The sequence below is a fragment of the Pipistrellus kuhlii genome, unplaced genomic scaffold, assembly GCF_014108245.1.
Source record: "Pipistrellus kuhlii isolate mPipKuh1 unplaced genomic scaffold, mPipKuh1.p scaffold_m20_p_1, whole genome shotgun sequence".
Classification (NCBI taxonomy): Eukaryota; Metazoa; Chordata; class Mammalia; order Chiroptera; family Vespertilionidae; genus Pipistrellus; species Pipistrellus kuhlii.
In genome coordinates this window covers 79,789,411-79,815,879 of record NW_023425404.1, presented here as the reverse complement: position 1 = coordinate 79,815,879, position 26,469 = coordinate 79,789,411, and the positions used below count along the sequence as shown (strand labels likewise).

Sequence of the window (26,469 nt, the reverse complement as noted above, 5' to 3'; positions counted from 1 at the left end):
TTAAAACCTCATTAAATTTTTGCTAAATAGCTCTACCAGTGTTGGAGGATGGATCCCCCTGTATGAGATGTGCAGGAGGCAGCCAATCAATGATTCTCTCTCGTCATTGATATTTCTATCTTTCTCTCCCTTTCTCTGTGAAATAAATAAAAATTTATTTTAAAAAATTTTAATAAACGTATTAGAACTTTGAGAAAAGGGACTTTTATGTCACTACTGTCTAAAAGAGTGTATAACTACAGTAACAGTAGATCCTCAGTACATATATAAGAAATTTATATATTACAAGAGGCCTGGAGCACGAAATTCGTGCACAGTGTGTGTGTGTGTGTGTCCGTCCCTCAGCCCAACCTGCATCCTCTCCAATCTGGGACCACCTGAGGAATGTCCAACTGCCCGTTTAGGCCTGATCCTGGTAGGCAGTCAGACATCCCTCTCACAATACAGGACTGCTGGCTCTCAACTGCTAGCCTGCCGGCCTGCCTGATTGCCTGCCAGCCTGATCATGCCCTAACCACTCCCCTGCCTGCCTGATTGATGCCTAACTGCTCTCCGGCCAGCCAGATTGCCCCTAAATGCCCTCCCCTACAGGCCTCATCACCTTCAAATGCTCTCCCCTGCAGGCACTGTTGCCCCCAACTTCCCTCCTCTGCCGGCCTGGTCACCCCCAACTGCCCTCTCCTACAGGCTTGATTGCCCCCAATTGCCCTCCCTTGCAGGCCTGGTCCCTCCCAACTGTCCTCCTCAGCTGGCCATCTTATGGCAGCCATTTTGTATGTTGGAGTGATGGTCAATCTGCATATTACTCTTTTATTAGATAGTATGGAAAAGAGTGGCTTAAGTTAAACTACAGAAGTTTCACAATCTAAGGTTCTTTATATCTCAATGGTAAATTTTTGCTCTGTAAAGGAATAGTGACAAATAATACAGTGTTCTTGGACTATCCTCAAATCTAATAAGGTTATCTCAGTAACCTTAAGAAACATTAAGAAAAAGGTAACTTAGATGAAAAAAAAAAATGAGTTGTTTTTTTTTGTTTTTTTTTTTTACACAACATTAGACTTAGCAAGACTTGGTGTTAAGGGGTTTTGGAATGAATTAAAAAACAAAACAAAACAAAACAAAACAAAATTGGGTGTGTTTATATACTTACTGCATCTGAAGTTTTGCTTGGATTATTGCTTGGATTAGAAGAATGTGAATTTGAACTATGAAGACTACTGTGGTTGTGTGAATTTTCTTGTGGAGAGTAACTGGTCCCTTAAAAAAAGAAAATTATAAGTTTTACTTCATATTTAATTTAAACTGGCTTCCAACATGTCATGTATCTTAATATATATCACTGTACTAGTAAGTATATCCCTAAGTTACTTTATATAAGATCAGGAATACATATGTATTCATGCTTTTTATTAATACATAAAGTATTTGTGAGCCTACTAAAATGTGTTAATCAGTACACATACTTCATGGCTAATATGGAACAGTCTATATAATAAAAGCTCAGTGATCCTTATGGCAGAACAACTAGAATGACCGATCAATATGATGCACACTGACCACCAGGGGGCAGACGCACAACGCAGAAGCTAACCCCTAGTGGTCAGCGTGTTCCCAAAGCGGCGGTGTTACCGAACAAGTGGGAGTTTAGGAGCGAGGGGACATGGCTTGCGAGAGGGATCTAATACTGCCAGACTAAAGGACCCCCCACTACCCTCCATCCTCTGCACAAATTTTGTGCATCGTGCCTCTAGTGTTATTATATAATATAATTAGTGAGCAAAACCTCATCCATATAATTTCTAACAATTTCTGGGTTTCTTAAAAATAAAAGTATTATTAGGAAATGACAGAAACATATATAGAGGAAAAGAGGTACAAATATTCAACCATACAGACCTGAAAATCACAACTATTCAATATGTTTTTGCAATTATTTCTCAGTTTCTTAAGTAGCTTCACCTATTTTTCAACTAAAACAGTATCAAGTTTTTAAAAAGTTAAGTCTCTTGGAAGGTGCTTGCTTTTAAGATGATAAAAAATGTCAAGTTTTCTGGTAACAGGATCAACTCTACCTAAAAAATGTTTAAATGTAACTCCTAAGTTTTATGAGTAATCTACACATCACAGAGATCATCAGAGATGATGTTTTTCTTGTCTTAAGAAAAGCTAAGGTATAAAAATCCAGACTTGCAAAAACATTAATGACACAAAAAGGTTTAACCATTAGTATTTCAATTCATTCCACATTATTTTTTTAGCATCAAGTTAAAAATAATTCAACGGAAGAGGGAAGAACAATTTAAATGGTCCAGAAATTAGTTAGCAGTAGGAACCAGCCATTATGAGTAGAAACGAGTAAGAACTCATTTAACTATTTCACAATCAACAGAAAAAACTAATAATATTTAAGAGTGAACCCGGACAGACAGAAGATGATTATAAGGTTTCAGATATTAAAATAGAAATGGTCAGCAGATCTATGTAGAACTAGGAATTCAGAAGTGGAGCTGGAAGTCTCTTCCATTAGAAGTGAAAAGTAGGGGACTCTTAGCTTTGCCTTGCATATAATAAGCAAGCACTGGGCACTCAGACTGAATTAATGAATATGACAAGAGAAAAGACAATAGCCAACATTTAACCTCGGATAGGGGCCAGCTTAAAGCAGATCCAAAGACCCAATAAAGCCAGTGATATAATAAAATACAAAAGAGGGGCCCTCCCCGGTTTGGCTAAATGGATAGAAAGTCAGCCTGCAGAGCAAGAGGTCTCGGGTTCGATTCTGGTCAAGAACACATGCCCAGAGTTATGGGCTGGATTCCCATAGGGGGCATGTAGGAGGCAGCCAATCAATGATTCTCTCTCATCATTGATGTTTCTAAATCTCTCTCTCTATCCCCTCCTTCTCTGAAATCAATAAAAATATATTTAAAAAGATACAAAAGAGGGTTACCTAGGTACTGAGCACAACTTAGGTGGTACAAAGAGAAAATTCCCCAAAAGCCTGCATCTTGAGAGGCCTAATGGTTTCTTCACTTGTTTTTAATTTTATCTTGAACAGTATGTATTTATGTAAAACACTAAACTATTAACAAAGTAGACTATAAATTCTTCAATAAATTGTGTGAATAAACAAAATCAAGAAGAAATTGGTCAAAAGTAAGGTTAGTGAGCAGAAAAGTTAACATAGCAAGCTTAAGACTGTTATCTTTAGAAAGGCTTGCTTGCAGAGCTTGCCCCTGACTGGCATGTGGAAACCTAGGTTTCGGGAGCATTCCCACAATAACTGTAAGAGCAGCTCACTGTGCCAATGATTTATGTTGCACACCTGCTTTTCCCACTGAGAATCCAGACTTTTGTATGTGCTAGGCAGAGGTGCCTACATAATAAGTCAAGTCCAATGAAAGCCCTGGGCACTAAATTTCTAATAAGCTTCCCTGGTACACAGCATTTTGCAAGTGTTGTCACAATTCACGGCTGGAGGAATGAAGTCTGTCCTGTGTAACTCTACTGGTGAAGATTCTTGGAAGCTTTTATCTGGTTCCCTCCAGATTTTCCCCCACATGCCCTTTCCCTTTTATTATGTTCTCCATCCTTTTATGATAATAAATCATAGCTATGATAATGACTATATACTGGGTTCTGTGAGTCCACTTAGACAATCACTGAACCTGGGGGCAGTCAAAGAACCCTAACACAGTCAGTTACAAAGAAAATTATGCAGAACTATGCAGAAATTTATACTTTTTAGATGTACTCATACAAATTTTTAAAAATCAGGTTTATAGTTAAATACAAAAGAATAGTTGAGATTGTCATAAAAATTTCCATAAATATCTCAGCAATAAGGGGTGGGGGGGGGGGGGGAAATGCCAATTTTCTTGAGTGAAATAAATCCCAGAGTTATCCATTAAGAAGCCCTGCACATATTCTTGAATAAAACATTCTATAAAATAGCTTCAATCTGTGAAATAAAGTACCACTTTACATGGCAGACAAATAAACAGACCTTTCTTGCACCTCGTCCCAGGGCTAAAATGAAAATACAACTAAATTGAAGATTATTCACCTGGAATTACCAACTAAAGGCCAGCAAACACCAGGAGATAGGTAGGTCACCACACCCTGCCCTCCCATGTCCCAAAACAATCCAATTAAAAATGGGCAAAGAAGTTGAATAAAAGAGGATAGATGGCCAATAGATCACTAATCATCAGACAAATGCAAACTAAAACCATGAGATATCTCCTTACACCTGTCAGAATGGACTTTCATCACTAAATCAACAAACAATAAGTGTTGTTGAAGACGTGGAGAAGAGGGAACCCTCATGCACTGTTAGTGGGAATGCAGATTGGTATAGCCACTGTGGAAAGCAATTCCATTTCTGGGAATATATAAAAAAAATTCTCAAAACACCACTTTGAATGAATATATGCACTCCTATGTTTGTATAAGTGTTATTTATAATCACTAAGACTTGGAAGCAGCCAAGTGCAATGAGTAGATGAATGGATAAAAAAGCTACAGTGCATTTACACAATGGAATACTATGCCGCTGTAAAAAAACAAGGATCTCTTACCCTTTGAGACAGAATGGATGGATCTAGAGAACATAATGCTAAGAGAAATAAGCTAGTCAGAGAAATACAAGTACCATATGATTTCACTTTTATGTGGAATCCAATGAACAAAATATACTAACAAAATACAAACAGACTCACTGACATGGAGAACAGACTGTCAGCTGTCAGAGAGGAGGGGGTGATAAAAGTTGAAGGCATTAAGTAAACAAACAAAACAAAAAACACCTCACAAACACAACAGTGGTGATGACCAGAGGGAAAGGTAGAAGGGTAGAAGAAGGCGGTATGGGAAGGAGGGGGTAAACAGCAATGGAAGGAATCTTGACGGGTTGGTGAACACATAATACAATATATAAATGATGTAGTATAGAATTGTACACCTGAAACATATAATTTTAGTAACCAGTCACTCCAATAAATAATAATAATAAAACAATTGAAGGACCCACCCCAAACCACTTTTCAAACAAATAAAAGTAGTTAACAGGTATGGCTGAATAAGGTTCAGCAGGGATTTCAAACTCCACTATATTAAAAAGTACAGACTTCAAGGTTAAATCTCAGAGGTCCTAATTCACAGTAAATGGGATGGGATTCCAAAAACTGAATTTTTAATAAGCACTCTCAAGATGGTTTGGTATGGTATCTCAGCCACACTTTATTTTAAGCAATGTATTACTTTCCATTGTTTTTGGTCCTCCTCTCATTTCTCCAAAACCAGAGACCACACTTAAAATAAGGAGAATTCACAAAGAAAGCCCTGAAATGAGTATTTTGCCATAACATGTTATCCTGAAAAACTGAGTTCTGCAAAAGTATACACTAAAAATAAAGCCATATGGGAAAAAGAGGAGCAAATCACTCAAAATTATGCAAATTTATTATAACCAGAACACTAAACAAAAACTTGAGCAGCAGTATTGGCAGGTTTGGCCCTCACACTGAAGGGTCAAGGGTTAGATTTCTGGTCAAGGACAGGTACCTGGGTTGCAGGTTAGATCCCTGCCCCCAATCAAGGGGTTGTGCAGGAAGCACACTAACCATTTGTCATTCTCTTTCCTCCTTCCCTCCCCCTTCCTCTCCTTCAAAAAGTCAATGGGGGGGGGGGGAATCTTCCTTGGGTGAGGATTAAAAAAAAAAAATTTTTTTTTTCTTTAGGCACTTTGCCTATGCAGCAGCTGGTTGAGGCTTTTTTCTTTCTATTTGAAGGTTTAACCCTAATCCTGCTATTCTGATCCTCTGCTGAGGAAAAAAACTTCACATATAAACCAACACAACTTCAGTTTATATTGATACAGTTCTCCAATTTACCAATTGTATATGAGCTAATCGTGGTAAAAAGAAAATGTTGTGGTAATCAGACTATGTCTCTTGGGATGGACAGATGGATAAAATGATGCGTTAACAACAAGCTTGTATCTGACAGTCCCTTGTAGCTAAATTAATCCCAATGATAGCCACTAGGCACGCATAGCTTTGGAGCACTTACAATATGGCTACTCTAAGCTGAGATTTGCTGTATGTGCAAAATACAAACTAGATTCAAAAACTCAGTACAAAAAGCACATTAATATTTCATACTGATTATATGAACTATTTTTTATATTATGGGTTAAATAGTACATACTATTAAAATTAATTCCAGATGTTAGTTACTAGGAAATTTAAAATTGCATATATAGTGCAGTGAACAGCACTACTCTAGATGAAAGTGTCCACTTTATCGAAAGGAGGCTAGGGAGCTCTGGCCAGTTTAGCTCACTGGAAAGAGCATTGGCCTGGGGACTGAAGGGAACCAGATTCGATTCTGGTCAAGGGCATATACCTCAGTTGCAGGCTCGACTTTAGCCCTGGTTAGAGTGTGTGCAAAGGCAACGAATCAATGTCTCTCTCTCACATTGATGTTTCTCTCCCTTCCATTCTCTCTCTAGGGGGAAGAAAAAAAATCAATGGAAAAATATCCTCAGGTGAGGATTTAAAAAAAAAAAAAAAAAATGAAAGGGGGCTAAAGGTCCCTACTGTGCATAAGACATTTCTCAAATGTCCCTGTCTAAAAAAGCAGCTCGTAATTGAACTGAGCCTAGGATCTAATTCTGCTTAATACAATATGCTGAATTTTCTCGGAATGTAACTGTTGTGGGAATATTGTACTGTAGAGTAGTTTTTGTTTCAAACTTTTACCAAGATGTTCACCACTTGGAACAACCTCATTACCAACAATACATCTGCACTTGTATCTATTACAAATGATATCAAGGAAAGTCCTTTGTTAACAGCTAGTACCAAAATTTTTATACTAACAGATAAATGAGATACAGCAGCTTTCACTGGATTTCATTTAATAAAGCTTATTTTAAAAACAGTACTACTATCCTACGTATATCCCAAATAAATATGATAAATATTTATAGTGATAAAAACATATGTGAGAAATGTACATTATTATATCATTTCCTTTGGAGCCACCATTATCATCCCTACTCTTACAGGTGTATTAGCATATATTGGTTATCTACAGCAGTCTTGAAGGCTGGATAAAGCCAGAGAAATCATTTGGTTTGGTCCTGCCAATGCATTAGGAGTTAATTAAATGTTTGACCAAATATAGCAGGCTACTTTTGTATAGCTCACAAATGATGTTATAAATATCCAAATGGCCCTTGGCAAAAAAAAAAAAAAAAAAAAAAAATCTCCCAACTACAGGTCTAAAGGCTAGAAATGGAGATTTTACAAAAATACTTAAGGTAATTGCACATTCAGAAGAATGAAGTTGAGTTGGACACCCTTTCCTCACACCATATACAACAGTAAGTCAAAAGGAATCATAGATCTAAATGTAGAAGCTAAAACTAAAAAATATAGGCATAAATTATCACCAAAAATACAAGCAAAGAAAGAAAAATTTGATAAATTAAAGATTGTCAAAATTCAACTTGTGCTCCAAAGGACACCATCAAGAAGATAATCCACAAAATGGGAGAACATATTTGCAAGTCACATGCAAAGAACTTTTACCTAGTTTTATTCAATAAAAGAAATCAATAAACCAATTTTAAAATGAGTAAAAGATCTCAATAAACATTTCTCCAAAGAAGAAATGGCCAAAAAGTGGCCAAAAAAAAAAAGACATGAAAAGATGCTCAACACATTAACCATTAGGGAAATACAAATCAAATCTGCAGTGAGATACCACTTCATACCCACTAGGGTAGCTATAGTGAGTGAGTGAGTGAGAGAGAGAGAGAGAGAGAGAGAGAGACACACACACACACACACACACACACACACACACACTATAATAAACTGTCCATGAGAACAAAGGTTAAACACAACTTATCATGTAACCCAGCAATTCTACTCTAGATACATGTTTAAGATAAATGAAAACATTGGATATTGTATCTAGTTCAACTGTGAAATCTATATATATAAAAGCCAGCGACCCTTAACGCACCATCACTATGAAGCCCACTGTCACCAGCAAACTGGCCTCATTAGGTACATATGTCTCCTTTTTTCCCCATTGACCCAAGAGCTCTCTATGTGGTTAGCTGAGGTTGATCCCTGGCCAGCATTGCAGCTTTCCTTATTCCTCTGCCCTAAACCTCCTCTTTTCCCATTCTTCCCAGTTAGTGCTCACAAAAGTATCCTTTAATAAGTACTGCCCACTATCGGACTCTCCCACTCCAATCAAGGGCGGGGTCAGCCCTGCCCCCAACTGGCCTGCAGTCCCTCCCTCCAAAAGACCCCACCCCTAATCCCAACAGGGAGCTGGGCCAGCCAGCCAACTTCCTGCAGCTCCTCCCCAGACCTCACCCCCACACCAATAGGGAGCAGGGCTGGCTGGCCAACCTCCTGCAGCCCCTCCTGCAGGCCAGCCCCACCCTTGATGGGCCCCCACTACCCTAATCAGCCAATAGCCCCTCCCCCCAGCAGGCTTCCAACCCTGATCAGCCTGAGCAGGATAGGCCAGTTGGCCAACCTCCAACTATCTCCTCCTCATGACAGGTCCAGCCCTGATCTGGCCCAACTGCAGCTGGTCTGGGCCAGTAAAATGCCTTTCCTTAAAAAAAATTTAGGTATTTGTGTAATGACTTACAGAAGTATGTGATTGGAGTGAAGACTATTCATGAAGATTAAATTCTGGCAAGAGTAATCTTATATGATAAAAGCCTAATATGCAAGTTGACTGGCAGAATGACCAATTGCTGATGTGCACTGACCAACAGGGGGCAAATGCTCAACACAGGAGCTGCCCCCAGCCCACAGGCCCCAGGTTGGCAAAGGTGGGTCCCAGTGGAGTGCCCCCGCTGACTGGCCACTTGCCCCACAGATTGGCCCTGATCACCGACCAGGCCTAGGAACCCTACCCAAACATGAATTTTGTGCACCAGGCCTCTAGTAATTTATAATGTAGTTTAACAATTGACAACAGCAAGGGAAGATTTTCCTGCTTAAAAAGTTAAGCAGCTAGCCTACTGTATAATCCACCAATCATACTCAGACATTTGTAACACAGAAATTAAAAATTATTTCATATACAAATGTGAACATGAATTTACAGCTAAATTGGTTATAGCCCAAAACTGGAAACAATCCAAATGTCTCTCAATGCTGAATGGTTAAACAAACTGAGCTATATCATAGCATAGAGCACCACTCAACAATAAAGTAGAAATGCATTATTAATACATATTCCCTTGGTTTCTCAGAATTACGCCAAATTAAAAAAAAAAAAGTCAATCTCAGAAAGTTACATACTATGATTCTATTTATAAAATATTCTTGAAATGACAAAATTATAGAGACTGAAAACAGATTAGTGGTTGCTAGAGAGGTATGGAATGAGGTGGCTGTGGCTATAAAACAGAAGCACAAGACACTATGAAGAACTGTTCTGTACCTTGACAGTGGCAGTAATGATTATCTACTCATGATTAAATTGCATGGAACTGAATCTACACACACATCAGGGCATGTAAATTTGGTGAAATCTGCATAGGACAAGTGGATTGTATCAATATTGATTTCCTGGTTGTATAATAAACCATTACTACAGTGCTTCCCCGAAAATAAGACATCCTCCGAAAATAAAACCTAGCGCATGGAAAGATAAGACATCCCTGAAAATAAGACCTAGCGCAACTTTGGGAGAAAAAATTAATATAAGATACTGTCTTATTTTTGGGGAAACAGGGTAGAGGTCTGGTGTATGAAATTCATGTATGGGTAGGGCCCCTAGGCCTGGCAGGCAATCAGGGCCGACTGGGATTCTAGCTGCCAGCCAGAGCCTTCCTTCATTTTGCGCCTCCCCTTGGTGGTCAGCACATGTCAGAGTGAGCAATTAAACTCTTGGTCTCCCGGTTGAACTCTTGAGGGAACACTTTGCATATTAGGCTTTTATATATAGAGAGAAGATTATGCAAGATGTTACCACTGTGATAAACTCAATAAAGGATATACTGGATCTCTTTGTAGGTATTTTACAGTTGCAAGAAAATCTACAATTATATCAAAATGGGTTGTAAAAAGTAAACTAGGTGCTCTAGCCAGTTTGGCTCGGTGGATAGAAAGTCAGCCTGTGGACTGAAGGATCCCGGGTTTGATTCTGGTTAAGGGCAATTGCTGGGCTGTGGGCTCAATCCCCACTAGGAGATGTACAGGAGGCAGCCGATCAATGATTCCCTCATTATTGATGTTTCTATCTACCTTTCCTCTCTCTTCCTCTCTGAAATCAACCTACACTAATAAAAGAGAAACATGCAAATTGCCCATACCTCTGCTATGCACACAAGCCACACCCACCAGCCAATCAGGAGTGAATATGCAAATTAATTCAACCAAGATTGCTGTAGCCATGGAGCCAACAGGAGGCTTGGGTTTCCCCAGCAATGGAGGAAGCCAACCTTCCCCCCATGGCCTGTTCTGGCTTCCGCTCAAGGCTACAAAGTTTCAATTATAGGATATAAATAAATCCCAACAAAAATGGCGGAAGTCACAGATGATGGAGGAAGCCAAGCTCCCTGCCCAGCCTGGCCTGGCCTGCCCTGGCCACTGCTCAAGGCTACAAAGTTTCAATTATAGGAGATAAATAAATCCCAGATTGCAGGGCCTCCGGTTGGGTCACCAAGAGAGTGTAGCCAACCTGCAAACCACAGCAGGTCCCTCACCCAGGCCACCCCAAGCTTCAAGGAAACCCCCACTCTGATCTGGGATACCCGTCAGGGCAAACCAGCCAGCCTCTACCCATGTACCAGGCTTCTATCCTATCTAATAAGAATAATATGCAAATTGACCATCACTCCAACACACAGATGGCTGCCCCATTGTGGCCACAAGTTGGCCAGCAGCGGAGGGCATTTGGAACCAGGCCCACAAGGGAAGGCTGTTTGGGGCGATCAAGCCTGTAGAGGAGGGCAATTAGGGGTGACCAGGCAGCAGAGGAGGGAAGTTGGAGGCGACCGGGTCTGCAGAAAAAGGCAGTTGGGGGGGGGACCCAAGCCCGCAGGGAGAGCAGTTGGGGAGGACCAGGCCAGCAGGGGAGGGCAGTTAGTGGCAATCAGGCTGGCAGGGGAGTGGTTAGTGGGTGATCAGGCTGGCAGGCAGACAAGCAGTTGGGAGCCAGCAGTCCTGGATTGTGAGAGGGATCCCAGATGGGAGAGGGTACAGGCGGGGCTGAGGGACACACACCCTCGTGTACGAATTTTGTACATCAGACCTCTAGTAAAAAAAAAATAAATAAATGAACAAATAAGTAGTAAACCAGGTTTAAAAAAAAAGTTGTGCTTTAAACCAAAGTATGACTGCTTCTTCTATTCTTCTATTAACAAGCATAGGTGATGTGACTTTGTTCTCTCACTGACCCTAATCATGAAGTCCATTTTGCTTAAGTTGCTTTCATCATGGCTCCTCACTATAGCCACTAAACTTGCTATCTCCACAAATGTATGTTTAATCAATCCTACAAACTCATCTCTATGGCTTTTCTTTAATGCCAACACCATGACTTCAGTTAGCATTAAAACTTTCTCCAAAGAGCCGAAACCAGTTTGGCTCAGTAGATAAGTGTCGGCCGGCGAACTGAAAGGTCCCAGATTCGATTCTGGTCAAGGGCATGTACCTTGGTTGCGGGCACAGCCCCGGTAGGGGGTGTGCAAGAGGCAGCTGATCGATGATTCTCTCTCATCGATGTTTCTAACTCTCTATCCCTCTTCTCTTCCTCTCTGTAAAAGAAAAACAAACAAAAAACTTTCTCCAAAGAGATCATTTTGCTTTCTACTGACAACACTACTGAAAAATACTCAGAGATGTGAGAAAATATAGGTAGGCAATTCAGTACACTCAGAAAACAAATTAATGACCAAAATGAGTACTTTACCAAAGAGATTAAAACTTTAAAACAAAAAAGTCAGAAATCCTGGAAATAAAGCATGCAATTAAGAAAATTAGGAATGAACTACTGAGTGTAGAAAAAAAAAAAAACCAGATGGAGGGGAAGAATTAGTGTTATTGAAGGTAGGAATCTAGAAATGATGCCAAGAGGAGAGACCTGAGCACATACCCCCCCATGTAAATTTTTTTAAGATACACTTTTCTAAGGTCACCATTTAAAGTGAACTTTTCACTACTAGTTAAATATTTATCAAAAGAAAATCTATAAATGTGCACTTATCAGCACAATTCTGGGAAAAGAGAGGGAGTGAGTTGGCTGAACTGTCTAGAGCACATGTGTCAAACACAAGGCCCGCAGGCCAAATCCGTCCCGCCAGGCCTTGCAATGTGGCCCGCACCGCGCTGTCATCACTGCACTCCGCTGCGTTTCCATCACAATGACAGTTTATGACTGTTCAGTAAACCATTCGGCCTGCGATTTAGGCTGGATTTTAGATTTTGGCCCCTTCTCTGATTGAGTTCGACACCCCTAGTCTAGAGAATAATGTGACTGAGAAATACACAATTCTGGAGAGCTACAGCAGATAATCATCTGGCATTACAGTTCTTTTAAATATAACATCTATTGTTTCATATTTACAGAATATAAATTAAAATATTTTAAAAAGTGGTTTTCAATAAAACCTTTAGAAAAGTCCAAATGAATCTTACCCAGAACAGATATATAAAACAGACAGAAGTGGAATTGGGTCTCTCTTCTCTTCCTCCTAACAGTGACCTACAAGGCACTTCTGCAGAGCATTCATGGAACCAAAGGCTGCAGCTACAGAAGTCCTCACTCAAGGTCATAGTGAATTCTGAGACTTACAAACAAATAATGAAAACCAATTTTACAATAAGCTAATTGATATTAAAAAAAAAAAAAAAAAGTTGAGTTCTTTTGGCATATCATCAATTTTGTATTTATAATGAAGCAGCTCGTAACTAAAACACCACTATTAGAGAAACTACTGTATAGTTCAAATAAACCTTCCCTTGTTTAACTTAAAAATTGGTGCTACAGCTCTGGCCGATGTTGTTCAGTTGGTTGGAGTATTGCCCCGTATACCAAAAGGTGGTGGGGTTTTGCTTCCCAGTCAGGGCATAAATCTAGGTTGCAGGTTTAATCCCCAGTTGAGGCACATACAGTAGGCAACAGATCGATGTTTTTCACATTGATGTTTCTCTTTCTCCCCTACTTCCTCTCTCTAAAATTGATTCTAAAAAACAAACATACACACACACCTGGTGCCAGTGATCTCTACAGCTATAATTAAACAGCCAATAATAATAATCAATATATATATATACTATAAAAGTGATAAGCTGCCTTCATATTATCAGTGAACTGCAATCTCCAATCAATAGCTTCAATCTAGGGCCAATCCTTTAATTCTCACACTAAATCTCAACATTGCTTCAGCAATTGCCTCGTTTTTCTTATTTTTGTTGTTTTTTTTTACTCTACTGAACTGGTTTCATCAGCATACCAATATGCTTCAGTAGCTCCAATCTTCTAAAAAGAAAGAAAAAAAGAAACCTTTCCTTTAACCCACAACCTATTCCAGTCATAGTTTTATTCTTTATCTTCCTTTTGTTATGAACTAGAGGCCCAATGCTCAAAATTCATGCACGGGTAGGGTCCCTAGGCCTGGCCGGTGATCATGGCCTACCTGTGGGACGATTGGTGGGGACCCTGCTGGCACCCACCTTGGCTGGCCTGGCACCCCCTGCTCGTCTGCCCCACCCTCCGCCACTGGCTGGGGCCTGAGGGCTGCGGGTAGCTCCTGTATTGAGCGTCTGCCTCCCTCCACCCCCCAACGTGGTCAGTGTACATCATAGGGACTGGTCGTTCTGTATTTTGATCAATTTGCATAATTAGGCTTTTATTATATAGGCTTTTATTATATAGTTTGTTACAGGATCCAAAACTGTCTTATAGCAAGGGTGGACAAACTTCCGGCTGGTGAAATATGAACACACCCATTCCTTTCACTATCTAGCTCTGTAGAGAAAGTTTGGTTTTGACTCAAATCTCCAGAGTCTAAACGAAATCAAGTCTCGTGGTTTTAAAATCACTCTAAGCGCTGATGATTCCAGCCCAATCTCTTCCTAAAACTTCAGACTCATAGCCTACTCCACATCATTTGGTGCCATAAACAGGATTCTTACAGACCTAAAACAACCAAAACACAAAATTCCTGATTCTCTTCAGTCCCCAAACTTTCTGTTCTATAGCCTTCATCTCAATACATGAAAACTTCAGCTTACAAACATACACTAATAAAAGAGAAAGATGCCAATTGACTGTAGCTTCGAGACGCCCACCAGCCAATCAGGAGTATGCAAATTAACCTGACAAAAATGGAGGGTTAATTTGCATATGCAGGTACTGTCCCAGCCAGAGTAAAGGCAGTGCCGGCAGCCAGGGGAAGGAAAGCCCATCCTTGCATGAATCTTTGTGCATCGGGCCTCTAGTGCTTAGGATAAAAATATTGGGAGTCATTCTGAACTTCCAGTTCACTAGTTGATACTTTCAAAATACTTCCAGAATCACACTACTTCTTTGTATAACCCTAAATTCTCACTTGAAATAATGTAATAGTAGTGTCTTAAGTTATCTCTTGCTTCTCTTATTTATATGAAGTCACTCAATATCCTCCAAGGAATTCTCATCTTACTATTAGTAAAAGCCTAAATCCATTTCAAAGTCTACAAGGTTCTTCACGATCTGGCCCTTGCTACTTCTCTGAGATTATCTTTAAACACTTTTCAAGTATAAAAACACTGGTGCTACCTTATTCAAACAAAAGCACAGTCTTGTCAGAAGGCCTTGACACTTAACTGTTTTCTGCCTGGAATATTCCACCTAAACTACCCCCATTCATAAGCCTACTTTCCTCATGTCTATGTAGCAGCATCTATTCTATATAGCAACCCATATGTCCCAAAATTATCTTATTCCCTTATCCAGTTCTATTTTTTTATGAGGCACTTTTTTCTAATTCATGTTAGTTAATTACCTATCTTCCCCTAAGAGACTGTCAATTTGAGGCCAGTCAACTATCTTATCTGAAAAATCTAAAAACTAAAAAGTCTACAGTGCATAAAAATTATGTTCCACTCTTTGCAAAGTGTCTTTACTTCCCAGGACAGTACCATCTTAAAAGTTGTTGAGTATACCACATTTTATTAATTCTGAAGCAAACTCAATATTATTTTTACTGGCTTTCATTAATATCAGTAATGGTAACTTTAGACACAAAGAAATACAATAAGGACCTAGGAGAAAATGAAAAATTGTGAACTCAACACTTTTTGGTTTGCTTACATAAAATTAAAGAAAAATAAATTCTAAGGACTCAGCTTGCAAAATCTCAGATATTTTATATAGGCAATGATAATACTGTATGACATTAATACAGTTCGAAAATGCATTAAATATAGAGTGATATCAAAGGAATGGCAGCGTGAGAGATCCCCTTGAAGTCTGAACAATTTGAACAGCTATAATTCAACAAAGGATTCCCTGCTCAAAAAACAAGCACATCTGAGAGATCCATGCATTGAAACATCTAAAGGAGCAATCAAGGAGGTGAAAGGAAAAGGAATTCAAAGAAGCTACAGACACAGCCCTGAAGTTCAGAGCTCTCTGTGGCGTTAAGGGGGGAGGAATCAGGCTGTGGATTGCACACCCTTCAGCCGGAAGGAGCAAAACCGGTTAGCATTCCTGCAGGAGTGTGCTGTTTGACCTTTGGCTGAGCCCAGTGACCTGGGCAGAGGTGTAGTCAGGGTTATCTGTCAATAAGCATTCCAGACAGAGACACAAAGCCATGAAGCCAGAGCCTGGTCACCTTGCCTTATTAATCTCCCAGAGCTCGTCTCCGTTCATCAGGCCCATTGGATTGTAGAGTACTTTATCTGCAAACCCAAGTACGGATGCTACAAAAACACTTTCTCCCTGAGATAAGGACACACTCTACAACTAATCCTAGGATCAGGTAGAAGAGCAGGTATTGGGGGGGGAGGGGGCGCGCGTGGGGGGGAGGTGGAAGTTGGGGGAAGGCTAAACAACAAAGGTGGCAGCAGGGGTCCCTTAGTTCAACCCACCCCCACTGCCAGTGGTGTCTGGCTGTGAGGACAATGGGACTTCATGGCTTTGGAGCCCCATTGTCCACTGCATTAACCTGAGGCACTCCCTTGGACCAGAATGACCAAATCACAGGGAAGGCACAGGTCATTCTCCACTATACTGCAGAGATCTGAAAAGCTAGAGAAGTGCAAGACCAATTAAAACAAACAAAAAAAACTTTAGATTCAGCACCACCTACTAAAAATGGGCTTTCCCATATAGGAAAGACTAAATCAATCTTCTAGAGAATTGCCACTCATACATACATGTCTTGGTAGAAGGGACACACCAAATACCGTAAATTACCAAGGTAATGAAGCAGGTCAGAAAGAGAATGAAAAATCTCCAGAAAATAAATTTAAAGACATGAAAATATACGATTTAAATAGAAAATTCAAGATTATAGTTGGGGGAGGGGGGGTTAGAACTTAAATTCTGGTGATCAAACACTCAATAAAAAGATATCAAGAATGAATTAGTGAGCACAGGAAATACAGCTGAAGAGATAAGAGGAAAGAATTAGTGATATCAAAGACAGAAATCTAGAAATGATGCAGAGGGAAGAAACAGAATTGAGCATTAAAAAAAACCCAAAAAATTAAAAAAGCTCTACGATAACTATTTGACTCCATCGGAAAAAAGCAATTTAAAAATAGACATACCAGAAGAAGAAAAAGAAAGAAGGGAATGGAGCCTATTCAAACAGTTTGATGAGAACTTCCAAAGCTATGGAAAGAGCTAATTCTCAAACCTAAGAATAAAACCTTAACATCTAAATACCTCAATTCAAAAGACCTTCTCCAATACACATTAAAAAAAACCCACAAAATTCTAGAAGCAGCCTGGGGAAAGAAAAAACTAACCTATCCCCAACAAATTAAACCTAGGTAGGAAAGTCCATTAGGTTATCATAAAACATCTCAGCACTCTACAAGCTACAAGAGAATGAAATTAAACATTGAAACTACTGAAAGTACCAGCCAAGAAAAAGATATCCAGCAAAGCTATCCTTAGAGATATGAAATAGAAATAAAGAATTTTCAAGAAATTGAGTAAATTTATCAACAGAAGACAACTAGTGGCCTGGTGCACGAAATCCATGCATGGGAGGGGAAGGGAAGGGGGGAATCCCTCAGCCCGGCCTGCACCCTCTCTAATCTGGGACATCAGGGAACACTGACTCCTAATCGCTTGCCTGCTGGCCTGCTTGTCCCCAACTGCCCCTCTCCAAACTGCCCCCCTCTCCCCCCGCTGGCCTGCTCACCCCCAACTGCCCTCCCTCTCCTGGTCTGATTGCCACAAATTGCCTCTGCCTCAGCCCTGCCACCATGGCTTTGTCCAGAAGGATGTTTGGAAGATCTCCCGGTCTTATTAGCATATTAGCCTTTTATTAGTATAGATAATCAAGGGGTTTACTCTACCTAAAACAAAAAACTACCAGTAAGATCACCAAAAAACAGCATAAACACTGATGATTTGTGAAAAGGAAAAAAATAAGGAGATAAGGTCTGAATTTCCAATGTAGATGGAGATTAGATACAATCAAAAGAAAAATGATTACTGTATATATGAAAATTTCTTTTCCACAAACATAATGGTACCCACAAACACACACAAAAATTGAGACACATAACTTAAAAATAGAGGAAACAAATTTTTGGTTTTTAAAAGGGAATTACTTATATCACATGACCTAACACATCTAGGGGAAATAATGAACAACATAAATTGATGAACAGAAACAGACCTGGAGACAGAGAAGCACTGACCAGACTGTCAAACCTCAGAGGGAAGGTAGGGGAGGGTGGGGGCAAGGAGGAGAGATCAACCAAAGGACTTGTATGAATGCATATAAGCCTAACCAGTGGTCATCACGGACAACAGGGGGGTGGGGGCATACATGGGGAGGGGTTTGGGATGGGAATGGGAGGATGAGGACAAATATGTGATACCTTAATCAATAAAGAAATTTAAAAAATAATAGAGGAAACAGAGGAAAAACGCATGGAATACCACCAAGCAAAAACAACAGAAAACACACACACACAAAAAAAAACAAACCCAAGAGACACACAGCTCAGGAAATAAAAGATAAAATGGCTATAGAAAATCCTCATCCTATATAATAAACGGAATATGAAAAATTGAACATCACTCCATCATAAAGATGGCTGCACCCACAGCTGAGGCTGAATTCCCACAAGGAGCCTTAACAAGTAATCAGCGGGGACCTGAGGTTACACTGCGATCCGGCCCCCCCCCCCCCCCCCCCCCCCCGCCCTACCCCCAACTGCCCTTGTGGCTTGACAGGGAAGGGACCTCAGGCCATGCTCTCTGCCCTGGCACCAGGTCAGGGGACCTGGACCATGCCCCACGCAGGGCAGGGCTTTAGGAGGGACCTCAAGATGCGCTTCCCATCCTGGTGCTGGACTAGGGGACCTCAGGCTTTGCCTAGCACCAGGCAGGGGGAACCTCAGGCCATGACCCTACCCAGAAGTGCTTGCTAGGGGACTTCAAGGTGCACCCCCAGTGCTGGGTTGGGGGAACTCAGGCCATGCCCACAGCCCAGTGGGACTTGATAGGGGACCTGAGGCTGCACCCCCTGCCAGTGGGGTTTGATGGGGGACCTGAGGTTGTGCCTCCTGCCTGGCAAGACTTGACGGGGACCTCAGGCCATGCCCCCAACCCAGTGGGGCTTGACGGGATCTCAGGCCGTGTTGTGTGTGTCTCCCCCCCACCCCCCCCACGGGGCTTGACAGGAAACCTCAAGGCATGAACCCCGCCCTTGTCTGGGCTGGAGGACCTCTGGTCACGGCCCCTGCCCGGAGCTTGACAAGGGTGGGAATGGCCTGGTCTGGATCAAGCCCAATAGCGGGGAGTGGGCAGCTGGGTCTGGGTCTCATGTGATTTTGATGTGCATGTAGTTGGGCAGGGACTGAACTCTGGGTCCCCTGGTGCGCCCCAGACTCTGACAGGAAGAATGTTTTCATATACATTTCACTAACTGTCTTTCATCTCTGACACTTCTATTATAAAGGGCAAATAGCAATATTAAATTATTTCCTCTAATCAATCCTCTTCTAATATGCACGAATTTCGTGCACTAGGCCACTAAGTACATCAATAATTACCCCAAATATAAACAAACAGAATTCACCAATAAAAAGGCACAGAGTAACACAATGGATCAAAAGACAAAAGACAAACACATGCTGCCCTCAGGAAACACATCTAAGCTGCAAAGACAAAGATAGACACTGATTCTCCAAGCAAATAACATCCACAGAAAAGTAGGTGTAGCCATACTCATATATGACAAAACAGATTTCAAAACAGCAGCAGTAACAAAAGACAGAATGGACATTTTATAATGATAAAGGGGACACTACATTAAGAAGACATAACACTTTCAAAATATATGCACTGAACCGGGGAGCCCAGGGAGAAACAGATCAAAGCAAAATCATACTAGGAGACCAAAATACCCCACTGACAGCTACAGATAGATCATCCAAACCGAAAATCAATAAAGAAATATAACCCTAAATGACACATTAGATTAAATGCACATAATTGGAATTTTCAGTCTTTCCCCCCAGTACATCAGATTATACATTCTTCTCCCATGCGCATGGAACATTCTCAAGTGTGTGTGTGTGTGTGTGTGTGTGTGTGTGTGTGTATGGCCACAAAACTAACCCCAACAAATTTAAAACTAAAGTTACATCAAGTATATTCTGCAACCACTATGCTTTAAAATTAGAAATCAACTACAAAAAGTAAAAGAAACCTCACAAATATGTGGTGATTAAACAATATACGATTAAAAATTGACTGAGTCAATGACAAAATAAAAGGTGAGATTAAAATATATATAGTTCTAGCTGGTTTGGCTCCCAGGTCCCAGGTTCGATTGCAGTCAAGCAAACATGCTGGGTTATGGGCTTGATCCCGGATGGGGGTGTGCAGGAGGCAGACAATCAATGACTCTCTCTCATTATTGATGTTTATATCTCTCTCTCCCCCTCCCATCCTCTCCGAAATCCTATATGATAAAGAGATAATAGCAAATTGACCGTCACTCCAACACACAAGATGGCTGCACCCATGTAGACACAAGATGGCCACCACAAGATGGCCAGCAGGGGAGAGCATTTGGGAGGGATGAGGCCTGCAAGGGAGGGCAGTTAGGGATGACCCAGGCCTGCAAGGGAAGACAACTAGGGGTGACTGGGCCTGCAGAGGAGGGCAGTTTGGGGTGACCAGAGAAACAGGGGAGGGCAGTTGGGGGCAACCAGCCTGCAGGGGAAGACAGTTACGGGCGACTAGGTCAGCAGGGGAGAGCAGTTAGGGGCAATTGGGCTGGCAGGGGAACAGTCAGGCATTAATCGGGCTGGCAGGGGAGTGGTTAGGGGGTGATCAGGCTGGCAGGCAGAAGCGGTTAGGGGCAATCATGCAGGCAGGCAGGCAAGCAGTTGGGAGCCAGCAGTCCTGGATTGTGAGAGAGCAGTTGGACATCCCTCAAGGGTTCCAGATTGGAGGGTGCAGGCTGGACTGAAGGACACACACACACACACCCCACCCCCCTGTGCACTATTTTCATGTGTTGGGCCTCTAGTCAATAAATAAAAAAGATATATAGAGACAAATGAGAATGACAATACAACATAAAAACTTCTGGGATGCAGTGAAAGCAGTAATAAGAGAGTAGTTTATATAATTACAGGCCTATCTCAAGAAACAAAATCCCAAGTAAACAACCTAACACTACATCAAAAGGAACCAGAAAAGGAACAACAAAAACAGACCAAAGTCAGCAAAAGAAGAAAGCAATAAAAATAAGGGCAGAATTGAATAGAGAACAAAGAGACTATACAAAAAACTAATATACAGCTCGTCCTTCTCCTCTCCTTTCCGGCATCCTCTTCTCAGCAGCTCTTCCGGCGCCCTCCGCTCGATTCTCTTCCGTCTGCACTCCTTGTCGCTCCGGCCTTCTCCTCTTTCATTCTCCTGCTCCTCTCCTCCTCCCTCCTCCAAGGCCCTCTCCCTCTTCTCTCCGCCTCCTCCCTTCCTCCTTGCGTTCCGCTCCGAGCCTTCTCCTCCTTCACATCCTCCGTCGCCGCCTCCTGCCCCACCCCGCTAGACCGCATCCTCATTCGTCACCGCCTCCTTCGCTCCGTCATTCCTTCGCCCTGTCTAGACTTTAGGGACAGACCTCTTCTCCGCCTCTCTCCTCTCGCTTCTCCTCATCTTCTCTCCTTTCTCTCTCAGACTCTCTTCGTTTCTTCCTCGCTCTCTTCTTCTCCTCCTCGTCCCTCTGACTACCACCTCTCGGACCTCTCCATCTCCTCCTTCTCCTCTGCCTTCTCCTTCTCCTCTGCCTTCTCCTTCTCCTCCTTCTCTTCCTCCTCCTACTCCTCCTCCTCTTTCTCTTCCTTCTAATTTTCCTTCTCCTCCTTCTCGTCCTTTTCCTCTGCCTTCTCCTCATTCTCCTCCTCCTTCTCTTCTTCCTTCTTCTCATTCTCTTCCTTTTCCTCCTCCTCCTCTTCCATCTCCTCCGCCTTCTCCTTCTCCTCCTTCTCTTCCTCCTCCTTCTCTTCCTTTTTCTCCTCATTCCCTAATCTAATAACAAAAATTAAACACACACACACACACACACACACACACTACTAATATACAGAGTTGGTCTATGAAAAGATAAATGATAGTGACAAATCCCTGGCTAGACTCACCAAAGAAAAAAGAACACTCATGTAATCAAATCAGGAATGAAAGTTACCACAGATATCACAGAAATACAAAGAATCATTTACACTAATAAAAGAGAAACATGCAAATTGCCATCACTCTGCTATGCCCAACAGCCAATCAGAGTGAGTATGCAAATTCAACTGCAAACATGGCAGCAGCCCCACCCCCCAGCTGCTCCGGGCCTATGGGAGTCGGAGAAGTCAGGTGCCAGCACCTGAGGCTGGGTGCAGCCAGGGTTACCAAGAAGCTGCCTGCCCTGTGATCCTAGGCCTCAGCCAGCCCCAGAAGCTTCACGACCTACTGCCCCATGTCCTGGGGGAGACTGAGAAACAGGGCTCCAGCGCCTGAGGATGGGTGTGGCTGGGAGAGGAAGAAGCCACTCGCCCCATGATCCCAGGCCACAGCCAGCTGGAGAAGCCGCCCACCCCATGTCCTGGGAGAGATAAGAAACTGGGTGCCAGTGCCTGAGGCTGGCTGCAGCCCAAAAGATGAAGAAGCCAACTGCCCTGTGATCTGAGGGCACAGCAAGCCAGAGGAGTTGCCCCCACTCCATCCAAGGGAAGATGGAGAAGACACCCGTCTGCGGTCCAGGTGCCAGTACCTGCAGCTATCTGTGGCCTGGGAGACGGAGAAGCAGTCCACTCCACAGTCCCGGGCACCAGCACCCGTGGCTGGCTGTGGCCTGGGAAACAGATAAAGCGCCAATCCTGAGGTCCTGGGCACCAGCACTGTGGCTGCAGCACAGGTGAAGCCACCTGCCCACCATCCCCTGAGGCTGCAGCCAGCCTGGGCATCTAAGGCTGATGAGAGGGAAGGAAGTCCGGATTCAGGGTGCCTGTGGTCAGCTGGAGGAGGGATTCCTGGGTCCCAGGTGTGGGGCAGAGGTGGGGCAGAGGTGGTTGGGGCAATCAAGCCAACAGGGTAGCAGTTAAAGACTATCAGGCTGGCAGGCGTTAGCAGTTGGGGGCAATCAGGCAGACGAGCGGTTAGGAGCCAACAGTTCTGGATTGAGAGAGGGAATTTCGTGCACTGGGCCTCTAGTACTAGAATAATATGAAACACTATGCGACACCAAGTTCAATAACCTAGAAAAATATATGGCCTTCCTAGACTGAATCATTAGAAGATCTAAATAAACCAATTAACAGTGAGGAAATTGAAACATCCAACAAATACCTCTGAAAAAAGTAAACATCCATGACCAGGTAACTTCATTAGACTGAATTTTACATTCTAATAAGATTTGGTACCTATTCTTCTCAAACTCTTCCTAACACACAGTATGAGGCCAACATAACCCTGATAACAAAAACCTAGCAAGGACAACACACACACACTACAGAACAGTATCTTTACTGAAAACAGATATAAAAATCTTAAAGAACATACTAGCACATTGAATACAACAAAACATTAAAAAAATAATATATGTCACAAACAAGTAGGATTCATTTCAAGGGCACAAGTATGGTTCAAAACAATAATGGTGCAAATTGATCAATGTAATACACATTAACAAAACAAAGGATAAAAATTACACAATCTTATCAATAGATGTAGACAAATCTCTTCATGAGATACAACATCAAGCCTTAGCCAGTGTGACTCAGTGGTTAGAGCATCGGCCAGAACACCATAGGGTCATGGGTTTGATTCCTGGGCATGTGCAGGAGACAAGCAGCTGATTTGCCTCTCTTCCATCAATGTTTCTCTGTCTCCTCCTCCCTCCCCCTTTCTCTAAAAATCAATGTAAAAAATATCCTCGATTGAGAATTAACAACATTAAAGATGCAACATCCATTTATGATTAAAACACTCAATGAAATATGTTCAGAAGGAAAATGCCTCAACATAACAACAAACATAAGCCACATATGACAAACCTTCAGCCAATACTGTACTGGAAATCGTAGCCAGAGCAAATCAGGCAAGAAAAAGAAATAAAAGACATCTAAATTGGGAATGAAGAAATGAAAAGTGTCACTCTTTGCAAATGACATGACTGTTTATATAGAAAATCCTATTTCACCAAAAAACTTCTAGGAACAATAAAATACAGAAAAGTTTCAGAATACAAAACCAATGTGCAAAAATCCACTGCATTCCCATATTATATATATGACATATACTAACAATGGCATTTCAAAAAAAGAAATGAAAAACAAAATTCCATTTGCATCTGCAACAAGAAGAATAAAATAGCTAGGAATAAACCTAAGAAATCATGTGAAAGACCTATCTACTAAAAAGTACAAAGCATTATTAAGATAGATTGAAAAAGACACAATGAAATGGGAAGGCATTTCATGTTCATGGACTTGAAGAATAAACATAGTTAAAATGGTTATATTACCCAAGCAATACACAGATTTAATGCTATTCTCATCAAAATCCCAATATCATTTCTTAAAGAATTAGAGCAATAAATCATCAGATTTGAAGGGAGACCCTGAATAGCTAAAGCAATACTGAGAAAAAAAGAATCAAGTCTCAGTTATCACATTACTTGACTTCAAAGTATACTACAGAGCTACAATAATCAGAACAGCAAGGTACTGGCAGAAAAACACACAGATCAATAGAAAAGAACTGAAAGCCCAACCACTTCTACATAGGCAAATAACTTTTGACAAAGAAGGTAAATACATATAATGAAGAAAGCTTCTTTAATGAAACGGTACTGGGAAAATTAGAAAGCTACTTAGAAAAGAATGAAACTAAATTACAGTTTGTTCCATGGACAAAAAGTAATTCAGAAGGGACCAAAGACCTAAATATAAGACCTAAAACAAAACAAATTTCATAGAGGAAAACATAGGTACTGAACTTACAAACTTTGGTCATAGAGAACATTTTATGAATGTGACCCCAAAGGCAAAGGAAGTAAAGGCAAAAATAAATGAATGGGACTGTATCAAACTAAAAAAAATTCTGCACAGCAAATAAAAAGGCAACCAAACAAATGGAAGAAGATATTTGCCACAATAATCCCCATACAGGGTTAATATCCAAAATATATAAAGAACTCATAAAACTCAACACCAACAACCCAATCAAAATATGAGCAGAGGTTCTGAACAGACATACAAATGTCCAATAGATATATAAAAACATGCTCAACTTCACTAGAAATTAGGGAAATGCAAATCAAAACTACAATGAGATACTATCTCACATCTATTAGAATGGCTATTATCAACAAGATAAGTAGTAACAAGTGTTGGAGAAGTTGTAGAAAAAAAGAAACCCTCATTCACTGTTGGTGGGAATGTAAACTGGTACAGCCACTATGGAAAACAGCATGGAAGTTCTTCAAAAAATTAATAACAGTTACCATATAACCCAGCAATTCCTCTTCTGGGTATCTACCCAAAATATTTGAAAACATTTATTCACAAAGAATATGCACTCCTATTTATATTCATTCTAACATTATTCACAGTGGCAAAGACATGTAAACAACCAAAGTATCCTGATAGATAACTGGATAAAGAAAATGTGATACATATATACAACCGAATACTATTCAGCCATTAAAAAGATGAAAAACAGCCATTTGCAACAACATGGATGAATCTTGAGAACATTACACTAAGCAAATAAGTCAGTCAGTAAAAGCTAAGAACCATATGAATTCATTCATGTGTGGGATGTAAAACTGAAACTCACAGACACAGATTTACAGTATAGTGGTTACTAGAGGGGATAAGGGAAGAGGTAGTAAAGGGTAAAGGGGGCCAAATAAATGGTGATGGAAGATGATTTGACTTTGGATGGTGGGCACATAATACAATATACAGATCAAGTATCACAGAAATGCATACTTAAAATCAATACAATCTTATCAATTTAATTTATAACATAAAAATACTCTAAATTATGCCTGATGTTGTATTAGTCAATTATACAGGTAACTCAAGTTAATTTCTAAACACCTCAGGGTATAACACCCATTTTTATTAAAAAAAAAAGACTGTTTCACATTAAATAATCTTGATTTATATAGCCACTTCAGAAGTACAACCAAAATATACAACAATTACTAGTCCCAAATATTTAGGACAATCTCTTAAAACCATTATACATTAAATGGTATAACGTGGTGGTAAAGTTCTCACTAGTAGAAGAAAAAACAGCCTTCCTCAAACCAAAATAACCCATTCACATCTAAGGTAAAAATTGAGTGCGAATGTAAAACAGTTAAACAGTTCACAATTATTGTAACAAATACTCAAATTTTTTAAAATATATTTTTACTGATTTTAGAGAGGAAGTGAGAGGGAGAGAATGATAGGAACTTGAATGCTGAGTCATTGACCGGCTGCCTCCTGCACACCCCCTTAACGAAGATCAAAAACGAAACCTGGGCATTTGCCCTGACTGGGAATCGAACCCATGTCCTCTTGGTTTATAGATTGATGCTCAACCACTGAGCCACGCCAACTGGGCCTGAAATTTTTTTGATGCAACCAAAGCACTAAGAGAGACAGTTCCTTAAAAAGTACAGGTTTGTATAGTTTTACAATATTGTTTCTATGGTTTTAACTAAAAAATATTCCCAACATTCTT

At 40.9% G+C, this 26,469-nt stretch overlaps 1 protein-coding gene across 9 annotated transcripts in view; it reads right to left on the bottom strand.

Annotated features, from left to right (window-relative positions):
- WAC (WW domain containing adaptor with coiled-coil) overlaps nucleotides 1–26,469 on the bottom strand; it is an 83,415-nt gene that overhangs the window by 36,068 nt on the left and 20,878 nt on the right. For all 9 annotated transcript variants that reach the window (XR_006742441.1, XM_045585920.1, XM_045585910.1 and 6 more), the window contains exon 4: nucleotides 1,154–1,260. Coding sequence is in view for 8 of the 9 variants with exons in the window: in XM_045585920.1 (XP_045441876.1) it covers nucleotides 1,154–1,260 (107 nt within the window). In the remaining variant the exon portion in view is untranslated. The remainder of the gene's footprint in view (nucleotides 1–1,153; nucleotides 1,261–26,469) is intronic.